Source organism: Sciurus vulgaris (assembly GCF_902686455.1).
Source record: "Sciurus vulgaris genome assembly, chromosome: 2".
In the NCBI taxonomy this organism is placed as follows: Eukaryota; Metazoa; Chordata; class Mammalia; order Rodentia; family Sciuridae; genus Sciurus; species Sciurus vulgaris.
This window is the reverse complement of record NC_136462.1, coordinates 116,201,238-116,221,391: the sequence shown is the minus strand read 5'-3', so window position 1 is coordinate 116,221,391 and position 20,154 is coordinate 116,201,238. Positions and strand designations below refer to the sequence as shown.

Here is a 20,154-nt window from a genome sequence, read left to right as displayed (position 1 = left end):
CATCTATCAAATCTGTAAAAACCACTCTGATGATATCTAGTGTAGATGATATAAGGAAATTATTTCATGTTGTCAATGGATGTCAAATTGTCAAATCACTTTAGGGAGCAAATTTTCAAACCTTGGTTAAAGTTGAATATATGCATGGCCTAAACCCAGCTATTCCATTTTAGGTTTCTATACTAGAAACACTCTGGATCATGTGCACAAGGGTATACACTACGTGCAAGGCTATTCACTGCAGTACTACATATATAAGGAAAATTGGAAACATTCTCAAGATAGAAGCATGGAATAACATTAAATAGCAAATTTAAGAGGTGTTAATATGACATTTCAAAAATAGTGATAAAGTAAGTTGAACATGGAGTTGTTATGCCTACCTCAATCCCTGAGACTTTTATTGGAGCACTTTGCTACTATGGACCTATTCCCTTAACTGCTCTTGGATTGTACAAATCAAATTATTTAAGTTTAGAAATGAAAACACTAAATTTTCAACTAAAATTAACCATCTAAAGCTAAGAAATTTTTATTTGTGGTACTGTATCAAGACAATCAGCATAGTAATGTTGAGAGCTTTTATGTCAGACTTGGGCTTACATTAAGTGGACTTTGGAGATACTGAGCAAATAACTTCATCTATTTTTTCATCTATAAATTATAATACCTTTCAGGGTATCAGACAATGATCACCCAACTAACCACAGCTATTCTTCAAAACTATGCAAGAGATCTACTTAAGCAAAATATTGATTGCCCATAGTTCTCAAAACATGCTTCTTGACTAAATGTCTAGAGAAACATACTTAGTATGTAGATATTAGTTGTCACAAAATGTATTGGCCACTTAAATGTCAAATTACTTTCTGCTTTCCAGTGCTTTCTTTTCACTGATCCCACAAATGATGAGTGCCAGGTAAATATAAGGCATTTTGCTAGGTGCTGGGAATATGTGTTGAATGAATGACCATCATACAACTTTGTATTTCTCAGTGCCTTTTATTTTAATTCTTTTGGAATATATGTCAGAAAGTGAATATATACATACAAAATTCAAGACAACTTCCTAAAATGGCTTTATTGATGGCCAGTCAGACATCTTTACTTTGCAAGTTTGAATTGCCCAATATGTCTAAAGTGCATTCTTGCAGCTAATCAATAGCAGCGTTTGTTTATAAAACCTTAAGAAATACTCAGACCAGAGCTGAAAGTCAGAATAAAAAAGTATGATCTAGATATATTCTTCCTTGATTACCCAAGACAAACACTTGCTTGAATTAGTTTATAAGTATACAAGAAATGTACAAAAAAAAAAAAAATAGCATTATAAAAAAAGTTCATACAGCAATAAGAAAACAGAGGGGGTCCTTCTATTTATATTAAATATGGCAAGGTATATAATATACAAAGTTTGCTGAATTGTAGATGTCTTTGGAACCAAAGGAGAAAATAAGTTCTAGGCCAGTGTATGATATAGCTGAGGTCTGTGACGTTCCACAAAGCTGGAATTCTACAAGATGACTCAAGACTGCTTCTGGCATGGCTTTGGAGAAATTACCAACACAAATGACAATACTCTTTCAGTACTGGGACTGTCAGTTCATGGCTTCTTGCGCCTAAAACATAAAAACTAGCATTTAGTGTTGAATTTTGCAATTAGTTACACATTCATGACTAACAAATCATGTCATGAGAGAACTTTGAGAACTGCTATTTAACGTTAAGAAAATTCAAGTCCTTCTGAGAAAGCAAATAACTGTTATAGAAAACGGGGTTTCCCATTCCTATCCTGTTGAAACAATTTGTCAAATTGCCTTAGGAACCCAAGGGTTACAAATGCTGTAGGGAGATTTATTTGTAAAGAAGGAGTTTTTACTAAAATAGGGGAAAAGAATAGGTTAGACTTCCTGAGGAAGCAAGCATTTGATAGAAGAGGAAAAGGTGACTTTTTTCTCTACCATGAATTTGGGCATTCTATTTTATTTATTTTGTGAAAACTCGCTCCAATACAAAGAGCAAGAAGCCAGTCAGGAAAGAATGATCCACACAAAGCCATTATCCCCAACTATAGCCTTCAGTCCTTCCTGCTCCCAGGTGCTCAGTTCAGCCTCAGCAAGCTCTGTGAGCAGTGGCAGATACGAATGAGTCACCAGTCTCCTAACACCTCCTGCCCTTGCTGCTCTACTGGCATCCACCAGCCCTCTTAGCCGCTCAGCGTGCAGAGGCCTACTGCAGACTGCCAGGAAGACCTGCACAGTCCGAGGAGAAACTCAAATCCACATCTGCTCTTGAAAACAAGGGGAAAGTTAGGAGAGTGCTGGTAGTGGAAATTCTAGCAGGAGGACACAGAGCAGGGCCAGCCACAGTGCTTACTTAGGCTGCGCGTGGTGCTGATATCCAGGTCCCAGCTGAGATCCTGCTCTCATCTCCACAGCCATGGAACACTGAAAGGAAAGTGACAAAAGGTCAGCTCCTCTCAACAGTCTATGAACACACCTGTTTAGATGGGCTCTCCCAAGGTGAAAGCCAACATTGCTCTCATTCAGCAAAGACATTTAGGTTAGACACAGACACACACTCGAAATTACTTCTGGCATAGGTCACAAACACTGGGAGCTGTAAGGTCTCTGAAGGTCCTCCAGGTAACTTCTCTCATTTTATATAAGAGGAGTTCTTTAGAAGTCAGTGGTCAAGGTGAAAGTATGGCCTCCTGACCTCCACCTCCCACATTCCTTCCCTCTCCTGAGGGATAAGTCAGGAGGGAACACCTGACAAGCTGCTTCTAAGAAGACTCCCATCCATCTGCTGTTATTCTTATTATTCCTGAGTGATACTCTTCAGCTCCATTTTTTTGTTTGTTTTGAGGTGGAATCTTACTCTGTTGCCCAGGCTGCAATCCTCCTGCCTCAACCTCTTGAGTAGTTTAGATTATAAACACGCACCACCATGCTTGGCGCCTTTGGCTTGATTCTTTCCTTTTCTTTCTTTTTAGTTTTTTAATTTTTTGGCTGGTACTGGGAGTTGAACCCAGGCGCTCTACCACTGAACTACAATCGCAACCCTTTTGAGACAGGACTCACTAAGTTGCCAAGACTGGCCTTGGATTTGTGGTGATCTTGCTTCAGCCTCCCAAGTAACTGAGATTATAGGTGTGCAACACCATGCTTGCCTTGGCCTGATCCTTGAGTCTTATCCCCCTACACTGAAAACAGGGGTTCTCAACTGAGAGCTCTAGTAAGACCAGAACTAAAGAAATGCAAATGCCCTACAAGTGTGTTAGGAATAGGTTTCCAGGCTGCACTGGCCTCAGCATCTTCATAGAGCATACAGCTACAGCTGCAGAGTTTAAAACATGACATGCCTAATTTTTAGCAAGCAAATATTTAATTTTTACCCCTACCCTTGTTTCTACATCGGTCCATTCAGACTCTGTACCATCTGGTTGGGCAGGTGCTACTGTGGACGATCTTCGTTTTCGACTACTAAAAAAGGGGGAAACATGATGCAACAATTATTTTTGCATCTAAGAACAAGAAAAATATTAGAAATAGGGAAAACCATCTATACCCCTTTTGAGAATTAATGATAAACTTCACAGGATATTCTGTCCATCAAGAATGAGCAGCTAAGAAAACAAGAGCCCTTTAAAGAGATGTCGCTGGTAATCACTCACCCACTTGGTGATTCTTGTTTTAAGGTCTCAATATCAGTAAACTGAACAGATTGTCCACCACCCCTTGTTTTATAAACATCACCCTAAAGCCAAGAGAAAAGGTCACTGTTACACATTGATATATTCAAACACTAAACACACATGTATCATGAAACTCCCACCCACAAAAACAGATGGTGGTTGGATTGCTGAGTCTATACTAAATAAAACATTAGAATTTTGAATATAGCTCTCATTTTAAAAAGTACAATATGATCAGTAACATTCACAGTTGTGGGGAAAACATTTCTTTTTTGTTTCACTTATATTTTAAAACCTAAACTTCACCAAGGATCAAGAAATCTCAGAAATTTTTACATGTTCTTAGGCACTGAATTTTCTCTCTGGTGTACCCTCTATTCAAACCAAAGTACAATCTCATTTGAAACTCTAAGAACTACCCTCTAAACTGAATTTGAAATTAAAAGCTTTCTCTCCTAGTCTTGTCTTTTCCTTCCCTAATTATTCACTTACTCCATGATCAAAGAAAAATTCTTTTACAAGCAGGCAAGTCTCTTCTGGGTAAGGGCTTCAAGTAGCTCAATATTGAGTAATTTTCATAAGACAGATTGTACTGTAGTTTTTTTTATCTTGAACTGACAGCAAAGGTAGGAGTTCATCGTTTGGTTCACTTTATTGTGTAAGTTAAAGCTAAATATATAGTATAATTAAAGTACATCATGGATCTGAAGTTCTAAGAAACCCAAAAATCTAAGCCTTTTTAAGCAGATTTAGTTCCAGTTTAGCAGATTTGCAACCTAAGCAGTTAATTTTCTGCTAACAAAAAAGTTACATCAAATGCCTACTTATGTTCCAGTTGACACAGACTATGACATCAAGGGGTAGCAGAGCAAATGGTTTAAGATGATTTTTTAAAAATATTTTTTCTCCTGTGTGAATTCATTTTTACCTTAATTAGTTTAGTTTCAATCTCCCCATCGGAGGCTAGTTCCTGGTGAGTCAGCATGTACTTCTCACACTTAGCTAGTGCCTTTTCATTTGCAACAGATACTGTGATGGCATGAGGGACATGTGGCTGCATGACTGTTTCAGTTTGCACGTTAGAGGCGGGCTTATGATCTACCCATCTGTCCCCTGCAGAGCGTGATCGTCTGTGCCTGAGACGGATTGGTGGTGCATTCTGATCAGGTTGAAAGAGGAATTGAGAAACAAGCATAACCCAGAATTAATTTAAGGGCATTGTTAGAAGTGCAGCAGGTTTGGCTATGTTAGTTTATGACAGTATCAAGTCAAATCTTTTCAAAAGCTAAAGGTTATCTAAGTAATTTAAACATTCTCTTTGTATTTAAACACGGAACCTACAAAAATATTTTAATAGCAGCTTTTGTATTACATAGTCTACCTGGAGCTTCCCTTTTGACAGAGGATGAAAAGAAAAATTCTGGCAATGCTGCTAATTCTTCCTGGTCAGGGAAATCAATTCATTTTACATTCTTGATCAAAAATCAATATTTATGTCTGCTTTTGAGACACAATCTATTAGATCAACAACTCTGATACAGGCATTGATATGATCAATAAAAGTCCTAAACATGTCCTAGGCATCAAACCAAGAGAAAACACTCCTTTTACAGAGACAAAAAAATAACAGCTGATGAAGCTATAAATAGCCAAATACTAAAGAACGTAAGGTATAATAAGAATCTCACACAGAACATGTTAAACAATGTAAACTACTTTTGAGCACTTTATGATTTTTATATCTCAAAACAACTTCTTGAAAGTTCAAATACAATAATGGCTAAAACTTACCAACTAACTTTTTCCCAAAACATTTCTAAAGGTTTCAAGAATCAAACAAAGAATATAGTATCAGATCAATTTCTATCATATGACAAAAACTAGTTGCTTCCATTCAAATTGACATTTGAATGACATATGTCAAATTGACATTGACAATAAACCTAGTAAAGTTAAACAGTGTATTTTGTCTAAAAAAAGATGTTTCACATATATGACAGTTACTAGCGTGAAGCAATTCTGTGAAATCTCTGCTTATATAATTGAAAGCAATGAAAAAAGTCTACCACAGGCCAAACCCTTAAAGCTGGTCAAGTGTGAAGATCCCAATTTCAAAACGCACATCTGGTGACCTAAATCATTTTCCCTATATAATTCCAAGACACAAATGAAGCAGTAGTAATAACTCAAGTCATTATACTATATATACAACATGGTCAATATAATTTGCTGCTAAAGATGCTAAGCCTTAACTCAGGCAAGAAACTTTTCATTCTTGAAATGCTCTGATTAATATTGAACAAGACAGAGTGGCTCTTAGGATCTACTATTTAGCAGAAGTGAGTCTTCTTGAACATATTTAATAATAATACATCCTGAAAAGGTTTGCAAAGATGATGGTCCATATAATCTATCGGCATTCAAGACACAGACATTGTACATTTTTTTCCTCACTGAAGTATAAAGTTCAGTCCACCTGACAATGTTTGACCAACAAATCTAAACACAAATACCAACTTAGAGTAACTTTTCTGCTGCACTTCTAAAGAGATTCTGATTTCAAGTGAGAAGTTAAAGTATCTCTAGTAAATCCTCTTAAGTATTTCATAGTCAAATTAGGTATTTCATTACTGCGGACCAGGTTTAAACAGGATTTGGTTTTTGATCTATAAACATTCATGAAATAAGGGGATTGACTAGAGTTGATCAGAAAGACCATTCGCCATGATTTGCTCCCACAAAGACAAGGCAAAATCTGCAGAGTAAGAACTAAAGAGACTAGAATTATCTAGTCTTGATCAATACCTTGAGCTATGTCACCATCCATTAGAAATCAGGAATGCAGTTAACCTAAATATTTATCTATGCCCTAAATTATTATTTTTTGGTGGAGTGGACTGGGGAATTGAACACAGAGGTGCTTTACCACTGAGCTACATCCTCATTTTTTGTTTTGTTTTCTTTTTGGAGATAGGGTATTGCTAAATTGCTGAGGCTAGCCTCAAACTTGCAATTCTCCTGCCTCAGCCTTCCAAGTCATTGGGATGATAGGAATGCACCACTGCACCCAGCTATACCCTAAACTATCAATGAAAATCTGAAGCGAATACTTACTACAAGATAAATTTGCTTAGAAGAAAAATTCTAAAAGTTATGTTAAGATTTTACTAAATGTAATTCACAAGATTAATTTGGTCCATTTATTCAGGTTCAAAGGAAACTTTAATCTTTAAAAAGAAAAATATGAAATTGATTTAAACACCCTGGAATGAAACAAAGTCCTTGTAACTTGTGACAAAGGCCTAGAGATTAAAAGCAAGTTATTGTGCAGGAAAACTGAGTAGTTTCAAAACAACTAGACTAGACTCTTCAAAATAGTCAATGTCATAAAAATCAAAAGGGGAACTATTTTTCATTAAAAGAGATTTAAGATATAATTGCCACATGCAATACATTCACCTTGATAATTATGGGTTGAAAAGAATAGCCATCATTCAGACAACTGGGGAAATTAAAGGATATTTATCCAATTAATGTTAACTTCCTTAGGTGTGCTAAAGATTGTGGTTACACAGGACAATAGCCTTATTTTTTAGGAAAAAGAAGCTTCTGACTTACTTTCAAGAAAGATTCATGGGAAAAACATATTTACATAAAACAACAACTGTTAAGCCTAGGTAAGGGGGAAAAGTTAGTATACCCTTCTTTCAACTTTTCATTGGGTTTTGAAGTATTCCAAAATAAAAATTTGAGAAAACAACTTTAAAAAGTAGAGTTCAGATGCAGCAAGAAGTTTAATTAAGTCTGGGGAAAGGAAACTAAAAGAAAAAAATGAAAAGTATACTCTGACACCCATATTTGGGCTGTCATATTGGGGTATAGCTCAGAGGCAGAGCAGGTGCTTTCCAATTCTCTGCAAAGCTCGGTAGCTTATGCAACAAAAGCACAGACTTCCCCGGGATGAGCCATGCGGCCTGCATTCACCGACTCACGGGGCATTACTTTTTTTGCCAGAAGTGTTTAGGCTTTTTCCAGTAAAGAGCTCAGGCTCAACTTCAGGATGATTCAATCTCTCAAATTAAGGGACAAAAAATTTAGACCTTGTTCATATTGGAGCCCACCATCTTTCCATTGAACTTCTGGAACAGAGTTATAAAAATCAAGAGAGATAAAAATCTATTACTATAATGCTTTAAAATAATACTCGGACTAACCCTGCAGCCATGATCCTCTTCTACTTCTATCTCATTTCTGAATGTAGGAACCACCTCCCTGCCTTCAGTCCAGTACATCCCTCGCCTTCTGTCTGACACGATACAAGTTTTACTTTGTCCTGGCTCTTGCTGCCTACGCCTTGCAAGAGAGGTGACATTGACAGGTGTGTTGTACGGAGGAATTTTCTGCTCCCATTCCGAAATACAGGAAGCTACAGAAATGCTGCTGCAAGAGTTAGAACGCCTATGTAGCTGTGGCTGGCTCATGAGTTGCTGGCCGTTGGAAATCTGAGCAATATAGTTACTAGAAAGCTAGAAAAATTGGAGAGAAATTAATGAGTAAGACTGAAAAACTGAGAGAAACAATTCATTACTTTTCTATAATTTTAGCACATGAAGATTTAACATTACAAGTACTTGTACTGTTATTAAATTTTTTTTACTAAATTTATGTTTATACTAAATTTAAAAAGTTTTAGATATAAGTTTAAGAAATATAATAAATAATATATAAAACAAAAAAGCCAATTCTCATAGAAAGAGTCTAAACAAATTTTCTCTAGCACTAAACTACAGTAGCACTATGGGAAACTTACAGGCACTGGTGATGGAGAAACAGATCTTTGAGTAACTTTCTCTCGATCCCGCTCCCGAGAGGGTCTCTCTGGCTTTTCAGTTTTGGGTTCAGTAACAATAGCCTTCAGCTGTTTCAGTTTTTCATCTTTAACCCAGAGCTTATTCTGCATCTCCAGCTGGGTGGCTGCCACTCGACGCTCCTAGAGATCACCAATAGCAATTACATTCTAATTCAGTCACACCAAAAGAAATGCAACAAATTAACCTCGAACATTTCCTAAAAATGACAGTTCTTCAATACTTCCTCAGATGAGCAAATACCACCAAAAGTCTACCCTAAGTACAATAATTCAAAATACCTGACTAACTACAATTTGAAAACAATTGTTCGACTATGAGATAAGTACTGCAAGAACGACACTCACGCATTCTTTTTGCCACTTCATTGTTGTTTCTGTCACCATGCCTTGCAACCTGGCTTCTAATCTGCGTTTGTCAGAAAACTGTCTCTGAAGTTTCTGATTCTGGGTTTCAAGTTCCTGTTGGAGATTGCGTTTATCTTCTTCATAGATAGTAGTTGTTTTCTCTAAAATCTCAATCTGGGAAGGTAGACCAACACATTTGACACTTGGTATACGGACATTTCATGTAGCCATAAAATATAAGCTTTCTTAATTTGCTCATGAAAGCACATTTGTGGAAATAAACAAGTAATTTCTTGCCCTAAAATTTCATCTGAATTCCCAGCTCCATTCCTAGAAATGAGAAGTTATTAAACAAATTCCTCACTAAAAGACAAAATTATAGCTAGCTTCAGGTGAAAATTCTTTTCCACTAAAACTAAGACCTAAAACTTTAATTTCTTAGGCTGTTTTCAGAATAGAGAAACTATTGTTGATTGAAACTAGCTTCTCTCTAGTATGCATGTACACTCCTCCAAACCTCTAAGCAATCTCTGTAAATGAGAGAACATTTACACAGCACAGCAAATCTCCCCAATAGGACTGTTTTTCCTTTTACTCTGTAAGAGTTTGTACTCTTTTATAACATGACTTGTAAACCAAATTCAGATCCAATTAACATTCACCGAGTATCTATTATATCCAAGGCACCATCTTGGCACTTTTATATTTTCTCATTTAATTGTTGATTTCAACATTATTTTTTCTACAAAAAGCATATGGAGGAAATATTTGTAATAAATCAAAAAGAAAGCTATCACCAAAGTTGAACTCTCTAAGTCCTTCAGAAAACCCACTTGTATGGGTCACAGAACATTCTCTTGAATGGGTACCCTCTAACATAAAAGTTAAGAGTCCACTATCTCTTTTCTAGCTTTCATGCTTTTCACTCACATTTCCTCCTCCTCCTCCAGGTAAAGACAGTAATAATCAAGTGAGAGTTGAATAATAGTAAATAATCAAATGATAACTTAATAAGCAGCAGTCAAGCAGTCACAGGTGCATGGAGCAGGAACAGTCAATCAGACCAGAGCTGAATGGCCACCACTTACACCATCACAACCACACAGACCTTATATTCCAAAGTTTTGTTTTTCTTTTCCAGTCGTTCTATTTCCAATTTTTGTCCTGAGATCACTTTTTCTTTTTCATTTAGTTTTCCTTGAATGTAGTTTTCTTTATTTAAAACAGCATTGTCAAATTCTTGCAACAAAGTTTTAAAAGTATTAGCTGAAACAAAAGCACACAGGCTGTTTTATTCCAACTGCAAAATAACCAAGGAAATCAACTTCTGTTAGCAGACACTAGATAAAACATAGCTATTCAGCAAATCTGTGAGAACCCATTTACAAGGAGAAAACAAGTCTGGAAAGAAATAAGGAGTCTGATACTCAAATCTCAAAAATGTTCACAGAATGGTTTAATACTGAAAAAATTCTTTTCATTTTGCATTGTAGTATCCCCCTCCAACATTTACAGGTAAATACTTTGCCTACAAAGGCAAAGACATATCATACTAGATTTGGGAGAGCCGGACTTGCAGTGAACACCCTGGCACACCACTTGTGGCCCTGGACTGGCTGCTCAGATACATTCACCTACTATGTGCCAGGCTGTTCACTGTTCTACAAGACTTTCACTGATCATCTCTTTTTCCTCACAACTTCCTAAAGTAGAAACAATTACAATTCCCACTTTGTAGGTAGGGAAATAAGAAATATTCCTTTCTGGCCATCACTGCCAGTAAAAGGCGGGGAGGCACACACCCACTTTTTTCTTTGGTCTGGAAAAAATTCCCAATCATTCTAATTGCACAATGACTTGAGTACTACAAAATATAGGGGCAAACTGCACTCTACTGATAGGAATATGAAAAGAAGAATTCAAACTATCACTATTTGCAGATGACATGATTCTATGTTTAGAAGATCCAAAAAATTCCTCCATAAAACTTCTAGAACTCATAAATGAATTCAGCAAAGTAGCAGGATATAAAACCAATACCCATAAATCAAATGCATTTCTATACATAAGCAACGAATCCACAGCAAGAGAAATTAGAAAAACTACCCCATTCACAATAGCCTCAACAAAAATAAAATACTTGGGAATCAACCTAACAAAAGAGGTGAAAGACCTCTACAATGAAAACCACAGAACACTAAAGAAATTAAAAACCTTAAAATATGGAAAAACCTCCTTTGTTCTTGGATAGACAGAATTAATATTGTTGAAATGGCCATACTGCCAAAAGTGTTATATAGACTCAATGCAATTCCTATTAAAATCTCAATGACATTCTTCAAGGAACTAGAAAAAGCAGTCATGAAATTCATTTGGAAAAATGAGACCCAGAATAGCCAAGGCAATCCTTAGCAAGAAGATTGAAGCAAGAGGGATCACATTACCATACCTTAAACTATACAACAGGCAATAGTAACAAAAATGGCAAGGTACTGGCACCAAAACAGACCTGTAGATCAATGGTACAAAATAAAAGACACAGAGACAAACCCACATAAATATGGTTATCTAATACTAGACAAAGGTGCTAAAAACATACACTGGAGAAAAGATAGCCTATTCAACAAATGGTGCTGGGAAAACTGGAAATCCATATGCAGCAAAATGAAACGAAATCTCTATCTCTCATCCTGCACAAAAATCAACTCAAAGTGGTCAAAGACTTACGCACTAGAACAGACACCCTGCGCCTAATAGAAGAAAAGGTAGGCCCAGATCTTCATGTCAGCTTAGGACCTGACTTCCTTAACAAGACTCCTAAAGCACAAGAAGTAAAATTAAGAATCAATAAATAGGATGGATTCAAAAGCTTCTTCTCAGCAAAGAAAAAAAATCAATATCATGAAGAGAGAGCCTACAGAATGGGAAAAAAATCTTTAGCACATGCACCTCAGATAGAGCACTAATCTCAAAGACATATAAAGAACTAAAAAAACAGCAAAACACCCCCCAAATAATCCAATCAATAAATAGGCTAAAGAACTGAACAGACACTTCACAAAGAAGGAATACAATCGATCAAAAAACATATTTAAAAATGTTCATCATCTCTTGCAATTAGACAAATGCAAACCAAAACTACTCTAAGATTTCATCTCACTTGTCAGAATGACAGTTATCAAGAATATAAGCAATGGTAAGTGTTGGTTAAGGATGTGGGGGAAAAGGTACACTCAAACACTGCAAATTGGTGCAACCATTATGGAAACAGTATGGAGATTCCTCAGAAAATCAGGAAAGGAACCACCTTTTAACCCAGCTATTCCACTCTTTGGTTTATACCCAAAGGATTTTAAATCAGCATACTACATTGACACAGCCACATCAATGTTTACAGCAGCTCAATTCACAATAGGTAAATCATGAATTCTTTCTTTCTTTTTTTCTTTGTGGTGCTGGGGATTGAACCCAGGGCCTTGTGTGCATGCTAGGCAAACACTCTACCAACTGAGCTATATCCCCAGCCCACAATAACTAAATTATGGAACCAACCTAGGTGCCCTTCAACAGACAAATGGATAAATAAAATGTGGTACATATACACAATGGAATATTACTCAGTCTTAAAGAAGAATGAAATTATGGCATTTGCAGGTAAATGGAGGAAACTAGAGAATACCATGCTAAGTGAAATAAGAATTCCAAACAACCAAAGGCTGAATGTTTTCTCTGATAAGTAAACGCTGATCCATAGTGGTGGACTGGTAAGGAAGAATGAAGGAACTTTGGATTATGCAGAGGGGATAAAGGGGAGAGGTGGAGCAGTGGGGATGGGAAGGATGGTAGAATGAGGAAGACATTATTACCCTATATATGTGTACGATTATATTACTGTTATGATTCTGTATTTAAAATAATTTTTTAAAAAAATGCACCCTACTATAAAACTTAGGTCCATTACAAATTTCTAAAGTTAAAATGATTGCACACAGCTCTGCCCTTACATTGCTTGTTAAACTCATCAATCATCATTTGTCGTAGGTGATGCCGCTTCTCCAAGGCTTCTATCAGCCTTGGAAGGGTGTGCTCATCATTTATATCCAAAATTTCACATGACGGCAAAGGAGGGAAACTCTGTAAAACCACTTCGGCAACCAATGGTTCTGTGTTGAATTAGAAAATATTAAAGTTACACAATAGAAAAAGATTGTAAGCAAGTTAATACTGTGACTAAAGCCCCAATTAACTAAGTTGTCATAATATTACATTCTTAAAAAGGAGAGAGAATATAATGAAAGAAATATCGTTTATATTTTGGTTCAAAGTTTTTTGCATTTGGTTCTTGAGAAGAAGAGATGTAAACAGTTTTATTATGTGAAATATATATGTATATTTTTATTTGTTTGTTTGTTTAAATTAGAACAATCATTGGGTAAATGTACCAAATCATACCATCTCCAACTGGGCCTCCTCGAGCTTGGTTTCTATATCGCCTCCCAGGGGTTAAGCCACATATCACCTTGTCTACAGGTCTAGCTACTTCAACTTCTTGGGTCACTTCTGCAAATCTCATGACTTGCTAAAATACAAAACAAATGGAGTTTGTAAAAAATAAGCATATTCAAGTCATTCTTCAGAAATGACTAAATGATTAGTCATTATTAGTCCACTTGTATACCATTTCTGTATTAATTTATAAAATGTTCAAAATATCATTCTTCACATCCAAATAGCTGCTTTCCCTAGGGAAACTTGAATAAGTAAGTTAAAATTACCAAGCTTTCTTCATAGTCTTCAGCCTTTGGATTCACACACACAATCATACGCACTTTTCCTTCCCCATCAAAATAGTTCTTGAACAGATGGGTTAACTTCGAATCTCGATATGGAACCATCTGTAAATACATGCAAATGTAAATTCATAAGGCAAAAATCTCACACAAATAAATCTATACAAGTGACAAATGGAGGCTGCTGCTCACCTTGTTAGTTCCATACATTTGGTTCTCTCTCAGAACTTCCATACATGTTCTTAGTGTCATCAGTGACTGATTAATGTTACCTGATGGAAAAATAAATATAGAAGATATTTGAGGGAGAAAAAAATATAGTAGTGAAAGTGTGTTCTATTTGCCTATAAAATCTCAAATTCACATAACTATTTGATGGAAATTACAAATTTTCATGGCTTAATCTAAATAGCTACCAGTACATGGTTGAGGCTGTCTTTTAGTAGTACTCTTTCTAGATAAATAGCTGAACTTCAGAGATTCTATTAAAAGAAATTTCCACCAAATATAACATTATTCTTAATGCCCATAGTTTCTTCCAAATCCTGTGAAAGAGTAGTTTAGATGCAGACACTGAATATCTCATATTAAAATATTTTCTCAAAGCATGACCACACTTCAGACCTCAACTGGCTCCATCTCAGGGTCGGATCCTCCCTGTACCCAGACAGCATGTTTCTTACAGTCAAGTGTCTTAGGAGCCAGCTAACCCTGTCCCCTCTATATCTCAACAAAAATTTCATAAATAGCATTACTTTTTTTTTTTTTTTTTAAATGACCACTCTTGCTAGGATTAGTCAAGACAAGTCTGAAGGGTTGCTTAAGTCTCCAAGAATGCAGATCTTCCCTCAAAGTGCATAAGAATGTGTCCATTTTGGAACCTTGATTAAGGTCACCTAACTCAATCATGTTTTCATCAAATAGATGATTACTATTAATTTAGACTCAGTTTAACAGTCAATGCTATTTCTTTAGTTATATTGGTTTAGTTTCGATCTACATTATCTAAAAGAAGGCTAATTATGCTGAAACCACTCATTCCTAAACAAATAAACTGGCACTGAAGTTTTCAAAAGTTGTAGCAATAAGTAAGTACTATGTTTTTACTTACCAGCTTCCCGTAATCTGTTCCCTTCTGCTTTAGTTCGGTTAGTCCTTTCACTTCCAGCAAGATCTACCAAGGACAACTGGCTTATAATAATTTGTTCTTTTTCCTGAAAGAGATCACAAAGTCAATAACCTAAAATAAGTTAAAACTGTTTATAATTCTTTAAATAGAATCAAGCCAACAAGTTATTAAGTCTTAATGAATACAATATTTGTACAATACAAAATACACAGGAGGGACAGAAGATTTGTGTTTTAGGACTAAAAACATATGATGAATATGCTCCTGACATTAAATGATCACTTGACTGTTGTCTGGTCTTCCTTCTACATCAGACTGTAAGTTCGCTAAGAACAGAGACTCTCTGCCTTTTTTACCACTTGTCTCCAGTACCCTGCACAGGGAGGAACTCAATGAATATCTGCTGAATAAAAAGTCTAGAGCAGAGCTATCTTAAAATTTTCTATAATCAGGTATTTAGTAAGCTGGGCCTGGGAATATAGCTCAGTGATAGAGTGCTTGCCTGACATGTATGAGGCCCTGGGGGTTCCATTTCCAGCACCACCACCAAAAGAAAAAAAAAAAGTAGTATCAGGTATTTAATAATCTAATCATTTCACAGTACTCTAATACTGAGACCTTTTCAGCATTACCTCCCTTAATTCTCACAACCTTATGAGGGAGTTCTATGATAGGTCAAAGCTAGTAAATAAATAAAACTTAGAATTCAAATCCTGGTGCTTTTCAGTACCACCTTCTGCTGCCATCCATAAACCTTCAAAATGCCACAATTTCAGGATATAGTCTGAAGATGATTACATTCTAATTTTAATAGGCTTAAGTTGTTATTAAATTGTGTGCACTTGGGCTCATACACTGTTAAGAACTGATACAAGCCTTACACCACAGGTCTAGCAGTAAAGAGCGATCAACTGGTGGCCTATCTACCAAGGGGTGAGCAATTCAGAACCCTGGCCATCTCCTGAAGTACACTTAACCTGAAAAGTGAATTGGCGACATTTAAGAACCATTAACTGAATTTACACATACAAAATAAGTCATCAGAGATAAAACAATTGCACTTTGTTCTTATTTAAGATATATATTTTAAGATTTATAAACCCTTTCCACAGCAAAATTTCAGGTTCAATAGGCAGCTTCCCAAAACTACACTAACAGAAAAAAAATTTTTTTGGTATCATTAGCTACCTACATATTAATTCTGGAGCAATCAATGTTCATTGCAATGATGCCTCCCTAATTTAATTCAAATCCAAAAACTTAAGCAATCAATGTTCATTGCAATGATGCCTCCCTAATTTAATTCAAATCCAAAAACTTAAGTACAAGACAAACTCCTGACATTATAACTTACCTGTAAGACATTGTCTCCATCTGCATCCAAGGGAGCCTGAACTAATTTAATGTTGAACACACTGTGGGAACGGCTGGATTCCCGATTCAAATGGGTATTAGCAATACGTCTTTTTTTCTGTCCTATGATGGCAGAGAAATAATTGATTATATTTGAATTCAAACATTTCATTATACATGCTATTAAAAAAGGACTGTGGTCAAATTATAGAAATAACTCTCAGAGTTAAAATCATCATTTTACATTTTTCTAACTCTAACCTCTCCAAAAAACTTCAAAGGCCTCCTCAGTAGATTTCACTTCTACTTCTGTACATCCTGCAACATACATGTTATGGTTCTTATCTTCTCGAAGCATTTTAGATTGTGGAAGCCTATGGGAAAGGAAAAAAGGTTAGCTTTCTGAATTATGAGACACTAACATCTTCACTTAAGACCAGAACTAAAATGCCAGGAGACATGACATCCATTCTTTAATAAGATAGGCCTACCTAAGACCCCAGAGAAACAAGGCAAGTAAGATTACAAGGATATACAGTCAAGATTAGTTACAATACCAGCTAATAGGAACCAATTTTGTTTTAAAAGCTTTTTTCTAGTTTACCCTAACAAAGCACATGAGACAACACTTATAACAATGAAGAGACCACAGCAGTATTAAAGCAACAACACATGCATAGGTTAAGCATCACAATTTAGTATTTTCCTAATCTAAAAAGATCAGCAGATAGAATTGGTTCTGACCTTTGCAGCAACAGCAGAAAACAAATTCAGAAAGAGTTCGGTATATACCAGGAGTGGCAGTTTTTTCAAAGTGGCTTGTTAAGTTTTAGTCTGTATGGTATGAGGGCTGGGTAAGAGTACTGACCGTACAGCTGCGGTCGTGTGAATGGTGAGAGTAGTGACATTTACCAGCCACCATCACTGACAGTGGCAGATTTTTCTAGAAGCAAGGAGGGCTTGAGGTAGCGGTCAGCCCAGAGCCAATGAAAAACAACCTACATGCAAATGTGCCACAAATGCCAACCACTAGTATAACTGCACCCTTCTTAAGAAAAGAGTCAACCCCATCACATACACAAAATCTGTGTTCCTCATGGGTGTGCTGCAAGTGTTCCACCTAGCAAAGGAATAAGGAAGAAGTTACTGTTCCTACCGCAGCCATCCACATCAACATGGTCAGTCCAGACTACATGATAGTCACGAGTCAGATATTTAAAATTCTCCATTTATATTATTCGTTCTATGCATTAAAAACCACTAAAAGTTAACAGCTCAAAAGCAGTCCTAACACCATACTAACAAATCAGAATTTAGTGCCAAACAGGCACCCTTATAAGTTCATTCAAAGAAGCACAAGGAAACCAACAAGGTACACAGGACAAGATAAAATCCTTTAAAAGCAATCTCATTTAAAACAAACCAACAAAAACTTGGCACATACCCATACATGAACGTTACTGGAAGCAATGAAAGTCATAGCAAAACTCAGGAAAATGAGTACACGCAAAACAAGTCAAGACAATTCACAGTTTGAAGCAAAAGAGAAAGTAATTAGCAAAATGGAAAAGTAACTGGATATAAAAAATCAATTATCTTGTAAGTTCCATACTTTCATTTATTTCTCTTTAACAAACCCAAGTATTTTTTAATACCTACATTTCAAGGAAAAATAAAAACAGGTGACTCCAGAAATAAGTCCCTTTGTATAACTCTCATTTGAGGAAGGGAAAAGTAGAGCAAAAGCAAATTGGGCAGTCTTCCTTCACGGAAAACTTCTAAAATTAATACTTTCATATTCAGTTTGTTTAGCAACTTTGTAATTGTTTTAACAATCCGTGGTAAATTCAAGGTGCCAGAATGAAGTTCCTCTATCAAAATATGGTTCAGGAAGAACCACAGAAATATTTTCATCAAGTACAGCCTCCACCAGAGTTATACATTTTTTCACATAAATGGATACAATGATATCTGTTCTCAGTCTAATGGTTTTCAAAATCTAGCTCTTTCTCCAACGTTCCATTAGACATATGAAAATTATGTGCAAAATACAGGTCTTCATATTATGTATGTCCTGGGAGGTCCAAGGAATACAGCATTGAAGACCAACCTTTAGCTAAAGAACAAAACCATCAATTCAGGAACAATATGCTAATATTAGACACAAGATTCCAGAGTCAACCCTGGCACAAAAGCAACCTCGTGATGCCAGAAGGCAAGACCCAAGAAAATCTAAGGAGTGGCCTTTAGACTGGCAGAATGACAATGCAACGTCACTTCGTATTAATCAATGAAGGATGAATCTGAGAACTACTTGCACAGACAACAACTTCAGGATCCAATCTATAGAGATCGCCAAGACGGATGTCTGAAGAGGCCACAGCCCCCAACGTCATGGCAGGTTCCTGAAAGGTAGCCCCAGAGTGCGTCAACAGGAATACTTTCTCCTTGAATATTCAAGACACACTCTCTCCTGATGCCTTAACCCACAGGTTCCCAAATACAGCTACTATCTAGTTAATGATAAAAATACTCACTGAATACTAACTACATGATAAAAAAGTTATTTCACTTCAACCTGAAAATAAGTGCAAATATCCCCACTGATAGATGAAGAAACAAAGGTTCTCTGGGAGTGCAGTCACTTCCCCATGGCTAATAACTAAGAAGAAGCTCTTTTCGCTACTTACTTGGGTTTGATGGGATCGAATGGCACCTCTTCCAACAGATCATATATATAATTATTATATATTTCAATATAGGAGACAAATACACCATAGACGCTGTCTTCATCGACTTCTCCTGCTTTGCAAAATTCTTGGACATTTATCATATCTGCAAACTCTGGATCTATTTGTCGTCTAAAATAGAAAATAAAACAAACAAAAAAAATCCCCCAAATCTGATTTTATTGTAATTATCAAAAGTAAACAATCCCAAGGGGAGACTAAAAGATTTAACACAAATGATCTGTCATCAAAGCAGATAAGCTTGAAGCAATTTTATTCATACTCAAAGTCTGCCAACAATACTACCCCTGTGTCCTCCCAGATTTATACATAGGCTTTAACCCTCTCCAGAGAGGCACCTTCTCAAAACAGTGACTCTCACAGTATACTTAACACCCAAACTAACTTAAGAACATTTCTCAATATCGACCTCACGGAGGTCAATGTCAGGCCAGGCACACTGCCACACGCCTGCAAATCCAGCATCTCAGGAGGCAAAGACTGCAAATTCAAGGTCAATCTGGACACCTTAGCAAGACTGTGTTTCAAAATAGAAAATAAAAGGGGTTAAGGATGTAGCTCATTGGTAGAGTGCCCTCAGTTTAAACCCCAATACCCTCCTACCCAAAAAGTCAACTGTCAGACCGATTTCTCTACACATTCACCATTCCCCGGACCTACAGAAAGCACAGGACAGAACCCTGTGTTCACTGGGCCAGTGCTACATACAAACATAATTACTTACTTGCTAGAGGGAGTCTTTGGATTGGGCATGGCTTCTCTTTTCTGACGTTCTAATAAGGCATCAACCTCACACTGTATATCCATGCTATTCCTATCATTAGATTTAAAAACCTGAAGTAGAGGCAAAATTTAGACCGTGTTCTTTAGAATTTGACTTAAACAGTAAGAAACACACTTAAGAAATAAGAAACATTTAATATTTAAATATATTTAAGATTTCAAAATGGCTCCAACACTGGTTCTTCCTTAATACTATTATATCTATAGATGTCTTAGTCCCGTGTCTGCAATGAAATATTTACAACACAGAAGAATTATACTTACATATCGTTTAGCTTGAAATGACCCTATACTGTTAAAGATCATGTCCAAACACCGAGGAAGCAGCCCTCCTTCCCCTGTGGAACCGGTCATTGTGTGAGTCTTTCCACTTCCCGTCACACCGTATGTAAAAAGAAGACCTAGAGCATAGCAAAGTCACAATGAGTTATATCTTG

At 36.4% G+C, this 20,154-nt stretch overlaps 1 protein-coding gene across 8 annotated transcripts in view; it reads right to left on the bottom strand.

Moving 5' to 3' along the window:
* Positions 1-982: 982 nt before the first annotated feature.
* KIF23 (kinesin family member 23) overlaps positions 983-20,154 on the bottom strand; it is a gene marked incomplete at its 3' end in the record, with an annotated part of 28,464 nt that continues 9,292 nt past the window's right edge. Inside the window, exons 5-24 of one of the 8 annotated variants that reach the window (XM_079129600.1) lie at positions 19,982-20,118; positions 19,659-19,768; positions 18,875-19,045; positions 17,263-17,304; positions 16,446-16,558; positions 16,186-16,307; positions 14,814-14,916; positions 13,895-13,974; positions 13,688-13,807; positions 13,365-13,491; positions 12,917-13,075; positions 10,021-10,178; positions 8,913-9,086; positions 8,508-8,687; positions 7,912-8,223; positions 4,626-4,856; positions 3,677-3,759; positions 3,404-3,485; positions 2,377-2,447; positions 983-1,619 (exon numbers count right to left, since the gene is read on the bottom strand). In XM_079129600.1, the coding sequence (XP_078985726.1) occupies positions 1,604-1,619; positions 2,377-2,447; positions 3,404-3,485; positions 3,677-3,759; positions 4,626-4,856; positions 7,912-8,223; positions 8,508-8,687; positions 8,913-9,086; positions 10,021-10,178; positions 12,917-13,075; positions 13,365-13,491; positions 13,688-13,807; positions 13,895-13,974; positions 14,814-14,916; positions 16,186-16,307; positions 16,446-16,558; positions 17,263-17,304; positions 18,875-19,045; positions 19,659-19,768; positions 19,982-20,118 (2,591 nt within the window). Of the gene's footprint in view, positions 1,620-2,372; positions 2,448-3,403; positions 3,486-3,676; positions 3,760-4,625; positions 4,857-7,689; positions 8,224-8,507; positions 8,688-8,912; positions 9,087-10,020; positions 10,179-12,916; positions 13,076-13,364; positions 13,492-13,687; positions 13,808-13,894; positions 13,975-14,813; positions 14,917-16,185; positions 16,308-16,445; positions 16,559-17,262; positions 17,305-18,874; positions 19,046-19,658; positions 19,769-19,981; positions 20,119-20,154 lie in introns of those variants that run through there. The other 7 variants (XM_079129602.1, XM_079129604.1, XM_079129601.1 and 4 more) reach the window with 7 other exon arrangements.